Source organism: Schistocerca gregaria, chromosome 6 (assembly GCF_023897955.1).
Source record: "Schistocerca gregaria isolate iqSchGreg1 chromosome 6, iqSchGreg1.2, whole genome shotgun sequence".
NCBI classification, from domain to species: domain Eukaryota; kingdom Metazoa; phylum Arthropoda; class Insecta; order Orthoptera; family Acrididae; genus Schistocerca; species Schistocerca gregaria.
In genome coordinates, this window is record NC_064925.1 from 229,170,575 (window position 1) to 229,193,655 (window position 23,081).

At 39.0% G+C, this 23,081-nt stretch overlaps 1 protein-coding gene across 2 annotated transcripts in view; it reads left to right on the forward strand.

Annotated features, from left to right (window-relative positions):
- The window catches only part of LOC126278971 (ATP-binding cassette sub-family G member 1-like), a 294,595-nt gene that overhangs the window by 244,745 nt on the left and 26,769 nt on the right, over nucleotides 1-23,081 (forward strand). For both annotated transcript variants that reach the window (XM_049979266.1, XM_049979265.1), the window contains exons 7-9: nucleotides 1,073-1,177; nucleotides 7,917-8,059; nucleotides 17,302-17,470. In XM_049979266.1, the coding sequence (XP_049835223.1) occupies nucleotides 1,073-1,177; nucleotides 7,917-8,059; nucleotides 17,302-17,470 (417 nt within the window). The remainder of the gene's footprint in view (nucleotides 1-1,072; nucleotides 1,178-7,916; nucleotides 8,060-17,301; nucleotides 17,471-23,081) is intronic.

Consider the following 23,081-nt stretch of genomic DNA (forward strand, 5'->3'; position numbering starts at 1 on the left):
CCCAGAAGAAAACTTACATCAGTTTCTTTTACTACCAGTTCTAGGTGAGTTAGAAATTATGAATCATTAGCTCCTACGGGAAGAGCTAAGCAAACATATAGACAGGAAACAAGCCACAGACTTGGTACAAAGTTAGTGTTCCTGCATTTACCTGAAGTTGAAAAGGGGAAACAACGAAAAACATATATCTGGGATTTACAACTAGGACTGTGAACAACAACATCTTCCAGCAGTAAAACATGAGTTCTATGCATTATAGTGTATTATGAACAAAAGTAATCATTTTAATTATAAAAGAATATATTAAAAACAAAGATTCCAAGACTTAACAAGCGGGAAAGCGCCAGTAGATAGGCACAATGAATAAAACACACAAACACACACACAGAATTTTGAGCTTTCGCAACCGGCGGCTGCTTCGTCAGGAAAGAGGGAAGGAAAAGTAAAAAGAAAAGATGAAAGGATGTGGGTTTTAAGGGAGAGGGTAAGGAGTCATTCCAATCCCGGGAGCGGAAAGACTTACCTTAGGGGGAAAAAAGGATAGGTATACACTCGCGCATGCACACACACACACACACACACACACACACACACACACACACACACACACACACACATCCATCCATACATACACAAACACAAGCAGACATATTTCTGCTTGTGTGTGTGTGTGTGTGTGTGTGTGAGTGTGCGCGCGTGCGCGCGCGCGAGTGTATACCTATCCTTTTTTCCCCCTAAGGTAAGTCTTTCCGCTCCCGGGATTGGAATGACTCCTTACCCTCTCCCTTAAAACCCACATCCTTTCATCTATACTTTTCCTTCCCTCTTTCCTGACGAAGCAGCCGCCGGTTGTGAAAGCTCGAAATTCTGTGTGTGTGTTTGTGTGTTTTATTCATTGTGCCTATCTACCGGTGCTTTCCCTCTTGGTAAGTCTTGGAATCTTTGTTTTTAATATATTTTTCCCATGTGGAAGTTTCTTTCTATTTTAAAAGAATATATTTATGTTTAACAACAGAATATTTTTTTAAAGATAAAGAATTGCATGATACTCACGTACATTACTTTATTTCAGTTATTGAGATCCTCCATGAGTGCACAGATGAAAGTGTGAATACCATTTCATCTGCAGTTCAAAATGGAAAGTGCTTCATTCAAGAACCGAGTGATAAAAAATTGGGCAAGTAAAGTCTTTTTTGTGATATTTGGCTAAAAACTAATTTTAAATACTTAAAAATTCCATTGTACAGGTGGCACAATAGAAAGAACTTCTCATAGACATCTTTGTGCTGATACAGTATATATTGTCACTCAAGCATGATAGAAAGTACATCTGAATTAGGGGAGTTCATTCACAAACATATCAAACTTGTGTCCTATAAATGATTAACTTATTGTTCTCTCCCCCCACACTTTTTCTTTTGGATGTGACCTATTTTATACAAAGCAGAGATTAAAAAGAGTACAAAATAGGTTTAAAGGTTTTGCAGTAGTGTGTCAAACGATATGGTGAAAGAAATGAATCATGTGAACGGGGTTCATAGTGACTCCACTTTAGCCCACTAATAAATTTTGCTAAGAGTATTTGTTCCGTACCAATCTCTGTGGTGGAGATTGACACATTAACAGACTGGAAGTAATAAAGACTGTTCTGTGAAACACAATGATCCAAAGTACATTGAGAGTTGGAAATAAATGCTATGCATTTGACTTTGGCTTGTTAGAAAGTTAATGATGTAACTCGCACATTTGACAATGAAATGCAAGAAAAGCTCTTTTATGAGCTTTCCATATTTTGAGATGTGGGACCAAATAAAGAAAACAGTCTCCACTAAACATGAGCTGTAGATTTCTTACATTAAGAGCTGTGAGCACTTATCCAGTAGAAGAAATGTGTTTCACAGTAGCAAAGGTAAACTGGTGCTCGTAGCTCTTCAGAGAAGCACTCTAGAACACAGGTTTACTTGACTTTTTTGTTTTCAGTGGATCATTCCTGTCATATCCATGAATACAAACCATTCCTCTTTGGACACCCTGTACAGCTCCATTATCTTAATTTAAAACACTGTGGTGTAAGTTACAATAAATAAGAAACTGTACTTTTCTAACATGTGGATTGTCCACTGTGCACATATCTTTTATACTCAAACGAACTGCTATATAATAAAACAATTTCTTTAATTGAAGTTACTGATTTATAGACCACTCTAAACTCCTAATAAAAGTAACAAGACTAAGTAGTAGTTTTTATAGTCGAGTCAGAGGACCCAACAAGTCTACTGCAGCACTTATGCTGACTCTCCACAAGCTTCTGTGTACTAATATAACAAAAACAATCAGTTCTAGTTCTGTGTTAGGCTGAGAACTTGTCATTCTGGCATGTACTTAACATCTGGTATGCTACAGCTTTCAGAGTTGCTGCATCTACATTTGCATCTACATCTACAACTACATCTACAGCTACATATATACTCTGCTAGTCACCAAGAGGTGTGTGGCAGTGGGCACTATTCGTGCCAAAGTCATATTCATACCCCCCTCCCATTGTTACACTCATGAATTGCGTGCGAGAAACACAACTGTGTGAATGCCTCAGTACGTGCTCTAATTTCCCTTAACTTTTAATGGTGATCATTGCACGATATGAAAGTTGGTGGTAATAATATATGCTCTACATCCTCGGCGAAGATCATATTTTGGAATTTAGTGAGCAGCCCCTTCCATTTAGCACGTCGTCTATCTGCAAGTGTGTCCCACTTCATTTGTAATGCTCTCGCAATGGCTAAATGTACCAGTCACAAATCTTGCCACTCTTCTTTGGACCTTGTCAATCTCTTGAATGAGACCCAACTGGTAAGGATCCTATACAAATGAACAATACTCTAACTCTGAATGATCTTAAGTATTGGAAGCAATTTCCTTTGGTGAAGGACTGCATCACTTCAGGATTATACCAATAAATTGCCATCTAGAATTTGCAGATAAAATATTGCTTTCAGATCCATTAAAAGAATCTCTCATTGACCTTTTGACAGCTGCTTCATTTCACATAATTTCTGGTTGTCAGTGGGGCAGTGACCATGTTTAAAATGACTGTGCAAAATAATCTGCTTTCTCAGCAACTTCCTAATATGTTTGTTGAACCAAGTCGGATCCTTTCCCTAGCCTACATTTTTGCTAGGCACATATTTCTGTAACACGTGGTGGGCAATACCTTTAAATTCTGAGCAAAGATGCTCCATACCTTTGGGTCACACAGTGAATGCTTGGATCTGACTATAAAGATATTCATTAATGACACTTTTATTTGCTTTCCCAAACAAGAAAACTCTACATTGTTTCTTTGGTTTTTCGCAACTTCCACTGACATAGAAGCCACAACGACATTATGGTCACTAATATCTTCCTCTAGATTAACTTCCTCACAAAGATCAGATCTGTTTGTCGCCAAGATATCTAATATGTTCCCATCTAGAGTTTGTTTTCTAACCAATTGCTCAAAGTTGTGTGTTGAGTGTGCTCCTAGAATAACTTCACACGAGTCTTTCCTTCTGCCCCCTGTGATAAATGTGTAATTTTTCCAGTCAGTGGATGCCAGATTAAAGTCTTCACCTATAGATAATGGATAATTTGGATATTTATTTCCTATGTATTCAAGACTTCCCCTGAAATGTTCTGCAACATTTGTTTCAGATGCTGGTGGTCTATAAAAACATCCTAATACAATGGTCACTCCATGTCTGATTGACGGCTTTATCCAGACTATTTGACAATCCAACCCAGTATCAATCTCAACTGTGTTTAAACAGCTTTTAACTGCAATGAACAGACCACCTCCCATAGCATCAGTCCTATCCTCCCTAAACATTGTCCAAACCGAGTTCAAAATTTCACTGCTATTTATATCTGGTTTCAAAAGGCTTTCGATACCTAATACCATGTTGGCATTACTACTGTTGATTTCGGAGATAAACTCGGGGATTTTGCTACAGACACTTTGAAAATTTACTAACATGAGATTTAGCAAATTTAAATCCTTTGAAATGACCTTTTTAGGAGAACTAACAGTTTTTACAGTTGGCGCACCCACATCAGTGTCATGAACTGATAATTTTTCGGGCCAATGGTTTGTTTCCTCTGGGGAGGAACCTAACCTAAAAAAAACCATGTGCACTCCACAAACACTGTGTTACCCATTTAGTTGCTTCCTGTGTGTAGTGCATCCCTGATCTATTGAGGGGTGCCCTACAATCTTCCACCCCATAGCATAGGTCTAGGAATCTACAACCATTTTTGTTACACAGTCGATGTAGCCTCTGGGTTAGATTCTCTACTCGACTCTAAACCAGAGGACCCCGGTCCACCCTGGGTATTTTCATCTTGGCTTCCACTCCTCGAGAGATGGAGGCCACCTTCACCAATTTAGCCAGCTGTTGAAAGGACCCAAGGATTTCCTTGGAATCCCAATGACTGGCATCGTTGGTGCCAACATGTGCAACAATCTGCAACTGGCTGCACCCACACACTCCATAGCCACTGGAAGAACCTCTTCCACATCCTGGACAAGGCCTCCCGAGCAAGCACACTGAGTGAACACTGGAGTCTTCACCACCCTAGTTGCTATGTTCCTGAGGGGTTCCACAACCAACCTAATCTTGGAGCTCCCACTAACTAACAAATACCTATATCCAAGTGCCTGTCTGAACCTTGCTGAAGGAATGGCCACTACTGTGGCAGAAGGTGCATTCTTCTGATCTGGCTCAGCGCCCCCCCCCCCCCCCCCCAGCATCAGAGAGCACACTGAATCTATTATCAAAGTGCATAGGATATGGCAGGAGCCTGTGTCCCCCATGCAGCCTTCACCTTGAGGCTCAGAACCTCGACACAGTCTGCCACCCACACTGATGTGAGAGTGGGCCTGCCAGCTCAGTCGCACCTAAGCTCAGCTCATTGACAGAAAGCTGTGACTTCAGCCCCCCCCCCCCCCCACCCTCCCCCCGCCCCCACCACCCTGCACCTCCAGTACAGCAAAGGCTGCCCCAGGCACCCCAACCCAAGCGCACCTCAAGGTGGCACTCTGGAGCTGGTTGACTGTGACCAACAAAGCTTCCAGCTGTGTTTGAACTGTGGCCAACTCCTCCTGCAGCCACACATAACAGACACAGTCCCTATCCATTTAGCTATATGTGATTTACTATAAGAAACTTAAGAAAATCTACTGCAACACAAGGTTAACAGCTAGTTGGCAAAAAGGACACTCAACACTGAAATACAATATGAATGGTAGAAGCTAGATCTGGTGCTTTTTTTCCTGCTAGGGGTTATATAGTGGAAGAAAAATAAACAGTGACCTACAGTAAACTGCTAGGAGCTATCTAGCGAATATTATTAAAGAATTAAACAGTAGCTTACGGTAAGCTACACCTACTGATTAACCCTCGTATTTATAATGTAAACAAATATATATGAACATGTGAAAATGACCTAATAAAACTATAAAAACTGCTACCTTCAATGTATCGAGTCTAAATGACACTAATAAACGTAAATACTTTCATTTTTCAGATTTACAGTCATCTCCTGAGTAGCAGGCCTTCTATATTAGAATTATGAGTAATGTAAGATCTATTGACTGTTTTTCGACACTTTTCATAGATTTGTTTTAGAAGAAACTTTTATTTGCAAGTAAGCAGTTTTCCCAGTGTACTTTCACATGTTGTGATGACTAAATTATAACTTTGTAGCTAATACCATGTAGGTCTAGATCTTCCTTTCCACTAATGTACATTGGGGACCTGATATGGCATTGTAGTCAAATGATAACAGTGATGTACTAGTATATGTCATTAACACACTGACTGAAATGTGGACTTCACTGTTTATGTGGAGATGTAGACACGCTGAAAATGTGAAGGTTTAAGTGATGTTAAAGATTGTTTCACACTCAGTGCCATTATCTTTTTATTTTTTTATTTGTCCATATAAATCTCTTTTTCAGTACATATATTGTACACAGGATATTGGACATTGGACAGAAAACATTTTTATCTAATGGTTTTTCAAAGGTCAAACATACATTATTTAATTTTTATGACAAATTGGATCTATACAGTTAATAATTACAATTTTTAAATACTGTATACTTGTAACTTATTTCTACAATTAAAGATACAAATTAAATTTTTTTTCTTGCATAAGATACTGTGAAATGGAATAGTAGCAGTTTTTCAGAAGGTTTGCTGTCACAGACTTTTTAAAGCTCTGTAGTTCAGGAAGAGATTTTATATATCTTGGTAATCTGTTGGATAATTTTGTTCCTGCATGACATACACCTTTTTGGCATAATTTGGTGTTACAATTGTCTGACCTGGTAGTGTAATCATGGACAGTTTGTATTAAGAAAAAAATGTTTTCTTTTCTCTGTATACTCTTTTTTGACATGCATGACTATTTCCAGTATATCAATGCAGGAAAGAAGTAAGATCTTTATAACTTTAAAGAAAGGTTTGCATGGTTTTCTGCTGCTCACTTGTTTCATTATTCTTATAATTGCCTGTTGTTTCCTGAAAACTGTTATGGCCTGGTGTACATTTCCCCAGAAAAGAATACCGTACTTCAGTATCAAATGTGCACATGCAAAGTATACAGCCCTAACTGCTTCTGCACTAGTATTGTTGCAAAGAATTCTTACTAGATAGCTCATTTCTGCTAGTTTTGAATTTAGGTATGTGATATGAGTGCTCCATTTAAGATTTTCCTAGATATGAACCCCAAGAAATTTAGTTTCATTGACAGCATTAATGTTTTGGTTATCTATACATATTACAGGTTGTGCCACACTTTTTATCTGTGTAGAAATTTTGGTAAACCATTCAGACACTTCTTTTGTAATATCTTTTGCAGATGTGGTAAAATTTTCTTCTTTATTCCATTCAATCAATAGACTGGTGTCATTTGCAAACAGTACTGGTTCATAATTATTAACATGTGATGGGAAATCATTAATGTAGACCACAAAAAGGAGAGGATCTAAATTAGATCCCTGTGGAACACCATGACTTACTCCACATGGTTCTGAAAGGTGTACCTGAAGTTCATTTCCTTCCATGTCCTTAATTTCAGTTACCTGAGAGCAATATTCCAAACACAATTTAATCTACTGATTTGGCACAGCTCTTAAGCCATACCGTTCAAGCTTCCTCAGGAGCACAGAACGATCAATCACATCAAAAGCTTTCAATAAGTAATCACATTACAAGGAGGTTAAGGTGAATAAACAAGTAAGTCTTCATTAGGCTACTATTTTAAGTCTGCTGCTTGCTTTTTCTATGTCTTCTAGTGTAAATGGTACTGTGTAGCTAGTTTGGATTATGGTTACTCAGTTTGAGTCATAACCTAGACATGCAGTAGGTACATTATTCTTGTTACTCACAAAACCAGCTGTTCATTTGTTAGCTGTATTTAATTTTAAATGTTACTGGTTATTTCCATTTAATTCAATGTTTGCTCTCTAGAAGATTAAAGATATTTTTATATTATTATATGATTCAGCACATCAATCACCAGATACTGTGCAATGTCATATGATTACAGACTAGTAAACAAAATTAACTTCTTTATTAATATGATAATTTGATGATTATTTTTGTAATTTGACGTATATAATTGCTTGACCTCAGATTTCACTGAAAGACTGAAATTCTGTAATTCCATAGTTCACAGCAATTCTCAGAACTGAAATTTTTAGTTGCAAATCTCATTGACAGGTCATGACTAAGGTCCACAATTGATTTATTTTGTAAGATAAAAATAGAGTTCCTTGTCAGGAAAACAAGGCTCAAATGTTACATCAAGACCTTGTGACCGAGCAATAATGACAGAAAAGAGCCCTTATATAGAAAGAAATTATTATTTTTCAGGTTCTTTCATTGCTCAAAGATTGTGTATACCATGGGAAACTGATGCAGGAGAAATAAAAACATTGAAATACACCACTACACCATTCTGCAACCAGTTCTGGATACTATTTCAGAGAATGATTCTTCAGTATGTAAGAAACAAGGTGAATGTAATCTAAACATACAATTTCAGAAGCCATAAACAATTATTATAATTACTGCTATACTTTTATTATGAGCATCATTTTGAATGTTGTGAGAACTTACGCTAATAGAGTTTTCTACCTTATCTAAAAGTTACTTTCTTCCTTTCCTTGAGAACAAAAATTATTTGATGGCAAACAAAAATTAAGGAAGACAACCTCTTAGTGCATGTGAATGATGGATGTGTTGTAGACACATTTGATATCTCACAGAATACACTTCCTCTTAAGCCTTCATTGTTACTAATACTACAATCCCACTTTCTCTCTCTTTTCTGTCTATTCTCTCTCTCTCTCTCTCTCTCTCTCTCTGTCTCTCTCGAAGAGGACTACTGCCTGAATTGAAGCTGTGGGGGAGGGTAGCTCTGTCTCTCTCTCTCTCTCTCTCTCTCTCTCTCTCTCTCTCTCTCTGTGTGTGTGTGTGTGTGTGTGTGTGTGTGTGTGTGTGTGTGTGTGTGTGGATTGTTAGTTGCACCTACATACCTACATAGCTCTGTTAGTCAGATTATTCCACATGAAAAGCATGTCCCATATCAACACAAATTTAGTGTCAGTTTTTCACTTTTAATGAATGGTTATGTGCACAGACTGGTTGGGTGGGAGAGGAAGGCACTGGGTGACCTGAAAGGAGGAAGGCATATGATGTAAGGAGTTTGGTGTCACTGTGAACCTGAATCAATTGGTTGATTCTTAGGCTAATTCTCCATAGGGATTTAAATGAAATCTTTAAATTTTATCCATCATGTTCTATGTTTTTAATATTCTGAAAATTCAATAAACTGCAGAGGATAATTTTATCATGCTATTAAGGAATCCAGAATAATACTGCATTTGTATTTTCTCTCTCTTTGTTATTGGTCCATTAAATAATCAATGGTGTGTAGTTTGTACATACAATATAGGAAAAGTCAGGTTTCAGATGGTAAATACAATTTACACATAGCATGATTACAAAATAATAATTTATACATGTTGCAGTCTTACAATAACAAATAACATATTTGAAAACAGTAAGTATGGTTAAGAATGTTTGATCAGTTATAATAAGTTTTGAAATACAACAAAAACTCAGAAACAGAATAGAAGCAGTGGTCAAGCAAGTGCTGTTTCAATTTGGTACGGAAAATATATAAATTTCACATCTGTTCGAAATACAATGACATGTGGTCATGTAGCATAGCATCAATATGGTATAATACTCATTTACAAACATCTGTGTTAATGAATTAACTTTATTTTGATCATCTTGGTACAAACCCTTCTGCTGAAATACAGAGTTCGGAACACACTGAGATCAACAGTTTTCAAAGAAGTTCATTCTCAAAGATGAGGCGGTCAACTCTTGCAGTCGATAACCACCACATATACCTAAACCTTTGACTCACTTACCACTGAAGAATAAAGTATCATAGAATGTAAATGTCAGTTACTCTGATTTTTCTTTGCATATCTTCTACAAAATGGCAAGTCTAACATGAATAATTGAGGGTAAAATGTATAACACATTCATGTTTAAGATATTTTTCTTGCTCTCCTGAAATATTAGCATAAAGATTACACAGCTCAAACAACCATTCCAAAAGTGATTCGCACATTGTTTATAAATGGCTTGTCACAGTTGCTTTCTATCAATCTATTATTCACATTGATGATATGGAAAGTTCTTGCAGAGTGTAAATAATTTAGGACCATTCACCAGTGAGCAGTCACCCTTGCTCCTGCATTATTCACATTTCATGCTCAACTTAAGTTGTGGAAATATAACAATGTCATACCATGCTCAATTTAGCAAATAAAGAATATGCTGAAATGCTATGGTTTACTATTGTGCTAGAAACTTCAACACAAAAAATGAAATGTCGTGTGGCTAGGGCCTCTCGTTGGGTAAACTGTTCGCCTGGAGCAAGTCTTATGATTTGACGCCACTTCGGCGACTTGCGTGTCGATGAGGATGAAATGATGATGATTAGCACAACACAACATCCAGCCCAAGGGTGGAGAAAATTTCCAGTCCAACCGGGGATTGAACCTGGGCCCTTAGGATTGACAGTCTGTCGCACTGATCATTCAGCTACTGGGGGTGGACGCTCAGTTCTGATATGAGTACTTAAGTTATTGCATGGGAACAAATTCCTCATACATCATGGTGTGAGAATAAAAGAGAGAGGTTGAAGAGCTGTCTAATGTGCATGATGTTTCTCTTAAATTTCCTTTGCAACTAAATTAGTCTTTGCTTACTAGTATTTCCATAATCAGCAACAGAGGGGGCAGCAGCATATTTTTTGGTCTTTTTTGATGCATTATGTAGCACAATGAACATACGAAAATTGTGTGTGTGTGTGTGTGTGTGTGTGTGTGTGTGTGTGTGTGTGTGTGAGAGAGAGAGAGAGAGAGAGAGAGAGAGAGAGAGAGAGAGAGAGAGAAAGTGGGGGGGGGGGGGGCAGAATACAGATGGTGTAAATTTCAGTTCACAAATTACAATCATAAATTACAACTAATCAATAAGACAAGTTAAATAGTACATGTTTCCAGGAGTTTTAAATTCAATTTAAAAGTTTTTGATAGCACAAGAATTCTTGATCTTGTACTGATTATAATCAGTTTTCCATCATAAATGACTAAAATTTATTTGCAAACATACTTTCCACTGTTATTTAGGCTATTAAATAATTTAACTGTTTTGTGTGAAACACTTTTCTGATACAATTCTGTTCCCTGAATCACACAGTTGTTACTGGTGCTTCTTGCTTTATATCTATGAACATTTTATTTTGTTGCAGTGTTTCAGTCTTCTTTAAAAAATAAACACAGCCATACAGAGTAGGCTCATAAATGTCAAGACAGTGCAGTGTCATTATTTTTAACCAAATAGAGAGTGTCACACATCATTCTAGGGTCTTTGAGCTACAAATAGTGGTGACAGACTTTCTATGAGTCCCAAAGATATCTTTCTGGAAGCTGCATTTCTGCAGAGGATAAATACCTACCACTGTTATGAATGGAGATGTGCATAAAGTTATTGAATAACAGTTTACCTGCTTGTACTTTGCCTTATCGTATGAGGAGCAATACATAATCAATGTAAATAAGGTGTAACAAGTATCATGAGACAGAACTCCGTAGAACACCACAATCAATCAAGCATTTATTGGACAAATATGTGGTCCTACCTAATGTGTTTTCTTTGGAAGCATTATGCCTTAATATAATTATTTGCTACTTCTCTTCATAGTAAGATATTATTCACTGATTTTAGAACCCAGTGACCCATCTTTGGATTACTTAAGAAAGAGATCATCATGGTCAGGAGTGTCAAATATTTTCAACAGATACAAGAAATAACTAGTAGCATGGTCTGTTATCGAGTACTTCAATAATGTAAAGATATTCCAAAGCAAGTAAAACATTTGTATTTATAAAAAGCATATTGATCAAGCTGCAGCTGACACAAGCACATACATACTTACAGGTGAATAAATGTTTTTGTTGCTGATGTGACTTTATTATATAGAAAATTTGATACCAGGAATTTCCAGCTGACTGACAGAGTATCCTCAAGAATTATTGAAATTTCAAATAGTGTTGACTGTTTTGAAAAAAGTGTCATATGTCTACACCTGGTGGCAAGAACACAGAAAGTAACCAGCTGTCCCCTGTGATATTTTCAAAGGTTTACTGCACACATGTAAATGGTATTACAGTACTGAAGGCTATTCGAGAACTCAGTTGGACACAGTGTAGTGCTGTGGCATGGGCATAGCTGACCTTGGTAATACTAGATAAGGCATGGCAAGGTGTCTGGTGGTGATGGTTTGGCAAGAGGGGTTTGTTTGCCATCTGGCTGGACTGGCAACATCAGTAGTATGATGAGGTCACAGCAGTATTTGCTGGCCATGTTTGTGTTGCTCTGAGAGATGGTGGCATCAGCAGACGTGCTGTGATTGATACCATGGCAAGAGGTATGTGATTGGCACTCAATACGACTGGAAGCATTGGTAGCCTAAAGAGCCGGGATTAGAGACAGGCATTGGCAAGCATCAGCAGCAGTCACTGGCAAGGCAGAACTTGATCAGCAGTGACCACCTGGGATATGGTGAGGCAGTGGCAGCAGGCAGGAGGAGATACTTGACCGGTGGGGCCAGGACACAGCCATACTGATGGAGTGTACTGCTATAGTAGAGCAGATGTGCCAGAGAGGACGACAGCAGGCACTGAGGATCAGTACTCAGAAAAGTGGGCATAAATTGCAGAATTTGGTAGTCTTAGCCTCCCAGACATGTGTTATCATTAGTGCACATTTTTACATGTTACCAACTGTGGGTTAATATCCTTTAAAATTATTCTAATGACTAGCTATTTACAAATGACATCAACTAGTTAGTGGTTCATGGTGTGGGTTCCTGTAGTCATGTCCTAGTTCATGAACCACGGGCAACGTATGACTGGCCAAGTAAGTGGTCCCGACAGTCAGGATACCAGTTACTTTGGAATAAGACTGGGCATCTCAGACATATTCTGAGTCGTGGTCATCTTTGTGCTCATACGGCAAAGACTACCAAATCCACCGGTTAGTCCCTCAACCGTTAGGAGTAAAACCCAATGGGACTTGGGGCAAGTAAGGCTAGCAACCTGCTTCCCCGGTACTTAAAATATGATGCTAGCAACAATCAGAGCAAAATGCCTCGGACCTTTGGAGGTGACGGTGTCCCACCTCTAACTGACAAAGCAGGGACTCTTAAGATACGACCTGGCAAAAAAATGGTAATGAGATGGGGAGCTATTAATATCAATGAGGGCTACTCTGGGAAGAAGGTAGAGCTGGCAGAGGCTGCAAGTAAGATGGGGCTGGATGTTTTAGCTGTTAGTGACATTCGGGTAAGGGGGGAGAAAGAAGTGGAAGTGGGAGAATATGAGGTCTACCTGTCAGGAGTCAAAGCAGGAATAGCACAATGGGGTGTAGGGCTTTACATCAGGAAAGAAATGAAACCCAGTGTAGTTGCAATAAGGTATGTAAACGAACGACTGATGTGTATAGATTTGACAGTGTCTAGCAAGAAAATTAGGATTGTGTCCGTATATTCACATCGTGAAGGGACAGATCAAGATAAGATGGATAGTTTTTATAAGGCACTCAGTGATGTAGTTCTTAGAGTAAAGGACAAGGACAGTGTTCCGCTCATGGGTGATTTTAACGCCAGGATTGGAAATCGAACAGAAGGGTATAAAAAGGTGATGGGTAAATTTGGAGAGCATATGGAGGCCAACAGGAATGGGAAACAACTCTTGGATTTCTGTGCCAGTATGGGCTTAATAATCACAAACTCCTTTTTTAAACATAAGAACATTCACCGGTATACTTGGGAAGGCAGGGGAACCAGATCTGTCATTGACTATATAATAACAGATGAGGAATTCAGAAAGGTTGTGAGGGACACACATGTATTCAGGGGATTCTTTGATGAGACTGATCATTATTTAATCTGCAGTGAAATTGGGATTGTGAGGCCGAAAGTGCAGGAGGTCAGGTCCATATGTAGGAGGATAAGAGTGGAGAAACTTTAGGATAAGAAAATCAGGCACAAGTACATAACAGCAATCTCAGAAAGGTACCAGTTAGTTGAATGTTGTCAATTACAGTCGATGGAAACGGAATGGACAAGGTACAGGGACACAGTACTAGAAGAGGCTAAAGAATGTCTTGGAACAGTAGTGTGTAAAAGTAGGATGAAGCAAACAACTTGGTGGAATGACACAGTCAAAGCAGCCTGTAAAAGGAAAAAGAAGGCGTATCAAAAATGGCTACATACTAGAAGAATGAGATTTTCACTCTGCAGCGGAGTGTGCACTGATATGAAACTTCCTGGCAGATTAAAACTGTGTGCCCGACCGAGACTCGAACTCGGGACCTTTGCCTTTCGCGGGCAAGTGCTCTACCAACTGAGCTACCGAAGCACGACTCACGTCCGGTACTCACAGCTTTACTTCTGTCAGTATCCGTCTCCTACCTTCCAAACTTTACAGAAGCTCTTCTGCGAACCTTGCAGAACTAGCACTCCTGAAAGAAAGGATATTGCGGAGACATGGCTTAGCCACAGCCTGGGGGATGTTTCCAGAATGAGATTTTCACTCTGCAGCGGAGTGTGCGCTGATATGAAACTTCCTGGCAGATTAACTCAGGTGGACAGAGAAAGTTATGTTGAAGAAACAAACAAAGCCAAACAGATAAATGCAGCATCCAAGAAGAAATCTTGGGAAGACTTTGGAAACAGGATGGAGACTATGGGTGAAGCTGCTGGAAAACCATTCTGGCGTGTAATTAGCAGTCTTCGAAAGGGAGGTAAGAAGGAAATGACAAGTATTTTGGACAGATCAGGAAAACTGCTGGTGAATCCTGTGGATGCCTTGGGCAGATGGAGGGAATATTTTGAAGAGTTGCTCAATGTAGGTGAAAATATGATCAGTAATGTTTCATATTTTGAGGTAGAATGGGATAGGAATGATGACAGAAATTGGATCACATTTGAGGAAGTGGAGAAAATGGTCAATAGATTCCAGTGCAATAAAGCAGCTGGGGTGGATGAAATTAAGTTGGAACTCATCAAATACAGTGGAATGTCAGGTCTTAAATGGCTACACAGGATGATTGAAATGGCCTGGGAGTCGGGACAGGATCCATCAGACTGGACAAAAGCAGTAATCACACCAATCTTTAAACATGGAAACAGGAAAGATTGTAACAGCTACAGAGATATCTCTTTAATCAGCGTTGTGGGTAAAATCTTCTCAGGTATTGTTGAAAGAAAAGTGTGAGTATTAGTTGAGGACCAATTGGATGAAAATCAGTGTGGGTTTAGGCCTCTTAGAGGTTGTCAGGACCGGATCTTTAGCTTACAGCAAATAATGGAGAAGTGTTATGAGTGGAACAGGGAATTGTATCTATGCTTTATAGATCTAGAAAAGGCATATGACTTCCTAGGAGGAAGTTATTGTCTGTTCTACAAGATTATAGAATAGGAGGCAAACTTTTGCAAGCAATTAAAGGTCTTTACATGGATAGTCAGGCAGCCGTTAGAGTTGACGGTAAATTGAGTTCATGGTTCAGAGTAATTTCTGCGGTAAGACAAGGCTGCAACCTGTCTCCACTGTTGTTCATATTATTTATGGATCATATGTTGAAAACAATAGACTGGCTGGGTGAGATTACAATATGTGAACACAAAATAAGCAGTCTTGAATATGCGGATGACTTAGTTGTGATGGCAGATTCGATTGAAAGTTTGCAAAGTAATATTTCAGAGCTAGATCAGAAATGTAAGGACTATGGTATGAAGATTAGCATCTCCAAAACGAAAGTAATGTCAGTGGGAAAGAAATATAAATGGATTGAGTGCCAAATAGGAGGAACAAACTTAGAACAGGTGGATGGTATCAAGTACTTAGGATGCATATTCTCACACGATGGCAACATAGTGAAAGAACTGGAAGCGAGGTGTAGAAAGTTAATGCAGTGAGCGCTCAGCTAAGGTCTACTCTCTTCTGCAAGAAGGAAGTCAGTACCAAGACTAAGTTATCTGTGCACCGTTCAATCTTTCGACCAACTTTGTTGTATGGGAGCGAAAGCTGGGTGGATTCAGGTTACCTTATCAACAAGGTTGAAGTTATGGATATGAAAGTAGCTAGGATGATTGCAGGTACTAGTAGATGGGAACAATAGCAGGAGGGTGTCCACAAAGAGGAAATCAAAGAAAAACTGGGAATGAACCCTATAGATGCAGCAGTCAGGGCGAACAGGCTTAGATGGTGGGGTCATGTTACACGCATGGGAGAAGCAAGGTTACCCAAGAGACTCATGTGTTCAGCAGTAGAGGGTAGGAGGAGTCGGGGCAGACCAAGGAGAAGGTACCTGGATTCGGTTAAGAATGATTTTGAAGTAATAGGTTTAACATCAGAAGAGGCACCAATGTTACCACTGAATAGGGGATCGTGGAGGAATTTTATAAGGGGGCTATGCTGAAAGGCATAAATCAGTCTTAAATGATGATGATGATGATGATGATGATGATGATGACTTCTTCTCTGGAGCTCATCAATCATTCTAACTTAGCGCTGTAGTGGTGTCTCAGTATTGTGGGGCAGATGTTGTCTATCCCAATTGTCTGCACATTGCAATATTAGAATCTGTTAATTTCCACAAATCATTACTTAATTTTTTTGCCAGTTGGCATATGAAAGTCAAGAAATAATATAAAATTCTTCTCTTACCAAGACTGTTCAAATGTATATAAAAAAAATACAGAAGGTGAAAAAGCCAGCAGAAGATAAAGAAGTGAAGAATCTGCTTTTCTTCAGTGGGATATAATCTCATATTACAATATCTTTGTAAAAGTGATCCACAAGTGACTAAAAATACAACAGTATTGCTACCACTACTGCCACTATACTGTTGAAATAGTAGGCTAGTTATCATTAGGAAGAAGAGAGGTGGGAGATGTTTGTTTTGGAAAATACTAACCAAAGTTAAATGGAGCTATGATCCTTACTTAAGCTGATAATGTGATGAATGCTGTACAAAATTGAACTAAACTGTTACAGTATTTTAATTGTTTCTCTCTTTTTTCCTCCTCCTATTATCACAGATTTTTGTAAAGAATTGATTTATGGAATTCATAATATCTCTCTCTCTCTCTCTCTCTCTCTCTCTCTCTCTCTCTCTCTCTCTCTCTCTCTCTCTCTCTCTCTCTCTCTCTCTCCCCCTCTTTCATATTTTAGAGAATTGTTTTACATGTTTTACTATAAAGTGTTACATAGAGCCTTTGTGTTTTTGTTTGGGGTTCAGTCTTTATCTGTTAGGCATGTGTTTTGTATTTCAGATGACTGTTTTGCATATACATATGTTTTATTGGGAATGTTTAATTTTTTATCAGTTTTAATGCCAGGTGCCTCATCATATTTCTTTAAGATACTGGAGGTCCTGATTTGAACCACAAAAAGCTATATAATTGCTCTCTTCATGTATTACATTTCTAGTTTTGAGTCATAAATTTTTGTAGCTCTTATTGTTTTTGTAGTGAAACACAAATCAGGTACTGAATTTCAAATATAATACAGGAGATAACAATTTACAGTAACAATTTATTTATTTATTAAGTGTTCCTCGTGCAAACACTTTTTATTAAATATTTTGTTTTAATTTTTGTTTTTAGTCATTACTCGTGACAATGCTTGCAACATACCTCACTACTGGTCTCACAACAGGAATGGTATTCCTCCACTCTGGCAATAGAGGTGACAGTGCATTGGTTCATCTCAACTTCATGGCCACATCTCTTGTAATGGCATGTTGTTGCCAGTTACTGCCACCAGCAATTTTGTGTCAGTATATTTACGTTTTAATTTTTCAGCAGGGAAAATAATGTTTACAATCTGCATTAACCTTTCCAGTAAACAAAATAGCATGTTTTTCATCTGTGCAGTAAATTTTTCAGTCAGTTTTTACGTATGTATGTCTCTCCTCCTGTGATAGACTTGTAATGGAAGATACCTACTAGCTGTCTCTGAACCTCCAACTTCTGCACATTTGCTTAGCAATACAGTAAATCAAACTTCATGTACATCAGAATGCAGCAGTTACAAAGACAGTAAAATCAGCATATTAACCAATTTGTGTTTCAGAACTCCCTGTTTTGCAGTATCTTTATCATTCAGTTACTGATCAATAAAATTAGATTTTAAGTCCTTACTTGAAGAAGAGACTGATGGTCTTCTCTTCTACACTCTGCTAAGACCATGGCATTTTCACATTTATTTCTTTAGTTTTTATCCATCTTAGACAACTAAATAGTTTGACACAACAATAAGCACGTAAGAAACATATACGCTACCAGTGAAAGTAAGCATGTTTACATTAACAGAAAATAAACAATGATAAACACCTTCAAGAAACAGTTCTACTTGAGTAAAGTTCTCTTTACATGATAAAGCAATTGTACTTTGCATATGATCAGACTATTTAGGCAACAGTTCCCATATCTTTTATAACTTCACATAGCTGCACTACTATCATATGTCTGCTTAGCATCAGTAAGATATTAATCGGACATAATTTTGTCACAGTATGTATGACATAGAATATTACTTCATTTTTTTTAGAAGACCAGAAGTGTTGAGTCATTGATAGGCACACACAGAAAGAAAGAAAACTTGCTAGCTTTTAGAGTTATCATTTTTTGAGCCTGAGTAACACCCACCCACCCACACACATGCCTATGACCCTATATGGTGACAGCTCCTCTTGGCTCCTGCCCCCCCCCCCCCCTCCCCCCTCCCCACTCTCTCTCTCTCTCTCTCTCTCTCTCGCTCTCTCTCTCTGTCTCCCTCTCCCCCCACCCTACCCCTCCCTCTCTACCCACCCCACCCACCTGACACAGTCCCCACCACAACCAGTCCATCTGCTGAAATGCAGCACCAGCACTGTTTGTCCAGCTGACACCACATAGGGATGTGTGTGAGTGTGTGTGTGTGTGTGCATGTGTGTTTTATTCTAGATCAATACAGGATTATTCTGAAAGTTAGCAAGTTTCCATTCTTTTAGTGTACACCTATTGACAATTCAATGCTTCTGCTTTTGGTGAGTCGTCTCCTTTAATCCAAAAGTATTTACTGTTAAATTCTGGTTTTATCTAGGTCATCATTGTTAAGTCCCATTACATGTGATGCACACTGTATTAAATGATGATTTCCAGGATGAATTTAAGAACACTTTATGCACTTACAAAGACTTTACAAATATGTTTAGCCCCGAGAACAACTGAAAGATCATTCATGATCAGCTGGGAATTAAAGGAAACAAAGTTCACTGGCAGGATAACATTTCCAAGGAAAACATCTTCCTGACTGGTTGTAGTGGATTGATGTGCTAAGAGCAGAGCCAGCTCCTGGCTTTGAAATGAGTGAGCAATTTACTGCTGTTGGAGGCTGTGATTTGCCATACGTATCCAGAAGGCAGAAGTATATCCATGACCATCTGGTGCATAGATGGTACTTGTTTCCTTGACACTAGTGCTGCTGGTTTTCTGATTTGCATGCTGCTTGAAAGTATGGCTGCTGCCCCCCCCCCCCCCCCCCCCCCAGATGGTGCCTGTAACAATTGGTGTATCAATAGACTGTTTGCATGCAGTATCATGCCCACAATACATAATGTCCTAGCAGTATTTGTAAGTAGTCTCTGGAGGGAACACCTATGGGCCAAGGGTAAACAATCTGCAGGGTGAAGACACTGTGCTAGAAGCATAAGTTTGTCACTGTATGGCTCATATAGCACACCCCTCCCTCTTGAGAACCTGATGAAACCATTGAAAATCTGATGAAACCTGCCCAATAATGGCCACTGATCCTGCTGTTGAGCTTTCTTGGGCAATGTGGGAGGTCACAGAAAGTAAGGAGTCCAATGTGACCGCAACCCGATCCCTGGAGTCCTGAAGCTGAGGTTGTGAAGTGGGTGCTGCACAGAGAAAATCCAAGAGAATTAGAGAGTACCATAGAATGCAACCAGGGGTGAGCTGTCCAATGGCCCATGAAGGCAGGCCCAATGACCTGATGTTGCCCCAATGTTGGACATGAAGGCACTAACAGTCATGGAGTGGTGGTTATGCAAGAAGATGGGGCTCAAACCAATGTGATGTCAAGAGTAGATGGTCCCAACAATATGAGTGGTGTTGGCAGTTGCTGATAAACCTGTGAATATTGGTCACCAGCTGTGCAAGTGTAGAGAATAGGGAGGGAACGAGGAGGGTTTGCATTAATTCATGTAAGTGTAGCATTGAAGGTGGAGAAAGGGCATGGAAAAGGAAAAGACAAAAGGAGACAAGAGATCAGTGTGTCAGAAAGATCAGCACTGAATGTGCAAGGGTAAGAGAAATAAGTGGCCGTTGAGAGGCCAGGAACCAGTGGGGAGGTCATCAGTGTAATGGGCAATGAGAGCACACATGTTGAAGGGGTGGGTTGTCGGAGGGCTGTCATCACAGTGTGTGAACACGCTGATCTAGTGTATCAGTCTCAACGACCAACAGGCAGCGAAAGCCGTCACTGTGCCAAGTGTGGGAGTGTGGCAAGAATATGGCCGGAGAGTGAGCAGAGCTGGTGGAATGGTCATTGCCACAGGGTGACCAGGGCTGGTGGAATTGTCACTGCCACAGGATGCAGAAGAGCACAGAGAGCACAAAAAGCATATGCACTGCAGAGAGAGCTAGGCAGTACTTTGAGGATCTCTGATGAGCACAAGTCAGTTGACACTCAGAGAGAGAAATCAGACTGTATTCAGAGTAAAGACACTTTGTCAATATTTTAGCAGTAAATTGTCAAAGTATTCAAACCAAAGTTCCTGAATTTAATGCCCTCTGGGAAATTTGCTACTTTTGAACTATTTTTGGGACTGATAAGTGCCTGAAACCCAAAGCAGAAAGCTCTGAAATGTTTAGTGGGTCATGGAATGTATTTTGGAGAGACAGATTAGATGCTGTAGAAGGGGGAGTGTTCATTGTAGTCAGCAAAAGTATTGTCTCTATTGAGGTCAATTTTGAGCATGACTGTGAATTTATCTGATCATGTGTAACAGGTCTAGGTGAAATGAAGTTGATTGCTGGATGTTTTTACTGCCAACCCAATTCAGCTGTGATAGTTTGTCATTCAAACAAATTCTATTCTCAGTGACATGGGAATAGTGACATCAGACAGTGTTAGCTGGAGGTGACTTTAAAATATCAATCACAGACTGGGATGTCTGTGGATGCATTACAAAAGGTACCAACCGACATGCTTGTGAAGTGCTGTCGAACAGATTTTATGAAAACTGTCTTCAGCATCTAGTTAAACAGCCCACTCACAATGCACATATTTTTGAGACCTTGTAGCTACAAACAGGCCTAACCTCATTGAGGGCATCAGTATAGTGACAGGGATTAGTGATTTCAGTATGTTCTTTACAACAGTGGTTATTATAGGTAATAAATCCATCAAGAAGGCTAGGAGAGCATTTTTGCTAGAAAGAGCACATAAGCAGATGTTAGCATCTTAGACAAGGAATGGATTTCATTTAGTTGCATTATGGTAGACATAGAGGAATAATGTGCAAAATTGGAATGGAATGTAAATCATGCACAGGAGAAGCATGTGCTGAGTAAGTGGATTAAGGACAGTAAGGACCCCAAGGAACCACCATGATTAATAACAAAACTTGTGAAATGATGAGGAAGAAAAGACTGTTGTACTCTTGGTTCATAACAGAATGCACAAATGACAACAGGAAAAATTTAGTAGAGATTTGTGGATGGGTAGAAATATAAAAGCAGGAAGCATACAACAACTACCACAGTCATACCTTAGTGGAAGATCTTGCTGAGAACTCAAGAAAATTCTAGTCTTATGTAAAATTTCTAAATAGGTAAAAGTCTTGTATCCAGTCAGTCATTGACCAGTCTGTTGTCGCCGTAGAGGATATCAAAAAGAAAGGCAAATTTTTAAAATTTTTGTTTAACAAATCATACATACAGAAGAATTGTGTGAACATAGCACCATTTGACTGTCGTACACCTTCCCTTATGGTGCATGATGGGTGCTGCAGGGTCTGTGGACTGAGGAGGGGGAAGGTGGACGTGGGACAGGGGGAAATTGTTCCTAGTGAGCACTCAAACAGTTTACAAATATGAAAAAGATCTGTATTTGCAGGTGCCAGAATTAATTACCTACAATACCAGCAAAATTATCATTAAAACAACCTGAAAATGTTGATAAAATGACATAAAAACTATATAAAATATGTAATGTGAGTCATTAAATGTGCAAGAGTGATGAAAACTTTATGGGAACCCAAGTTTCTCCTGGTGTGTACAGAGTTCAAAAAACTACCAGGAATGCAGCCAGATGACATCTTCAACAACTGCTGATATTTCAACCGGTGTACATCCTGTCATTTACTAAGCAAAACTGCAGAAAGGAAGTGCTGCACAAGAGGATTTGAACATCAGTATTTGGGGAATTTACAGATTGATAGCGCATGTGCGTGTGCACACACACACGAATCTCTGTGTTGTTGAGGTCCACAGGATACCCATGCCAAGACAATGTTACACAGAAGCAGATTTTCTCAGCTGTTGTAAGCATGTGTGATGCTTATGCTCAGTGCATAGGCCCTTCACAGTCCTGATGGTCTGACCAATATGACATACCACATCTGCAAGAAATATCATAGACATCTGCCTTATGCAAATGTAGGTAATCTTTTATGAATCCTAAAGGTATCAAATCTTAGATTATGGTTGGAAACCACATTTAACATCATATTTCTAAAAAATATGACCAGTCCTTTTACAAATCCTTTCTGTATAACATTATGTTTGGTGTTGAGTTAACAAACCTATTTCAACATGTATGGACTTCAACTTAATTTTTATTCAAAGACCAGTACTATGAGTATAAAGATGAAGTTGCAATGGGAAGCCTGTTGCTGTCAGTTCCGTTATCAAAGAATTCAAGGCATGTGACTTGGAGACAGAGTCATGAAAACCTGTGTGTTTCTTGAGATATGTAAATGATACTTTTGTGATTTTGCATCACAGTGAGAATTTGAGTGGCAATTTAGAACTCATTAATTCAGTCAACCTGAATATTCATTTCATGACGGAGATGGAGAAAGATGGCTGCCTCCCCTTCCTTGATGTGTTGGTTGGGAGGAAGGCCAATGGTGTATGTGGTCATCTGCCACTTGTGGAAAGCCAACTGACTGGAATGCATGTGTTCATGACAGACAGACCCCATCCCAGGCCTCATATTTCCAGCATTAGCTGTCTAGAAACTTATTTAAATATATTTTTGATCTACTTTATTTGAAAGTTAGCACAGGAACAGTGAGAAACGAGTTGAAAATTAATGGTATTTGCAGTTAGTTGGCATGTAGGTAAACTAATTACACCAACTGCTTCTAATTCAC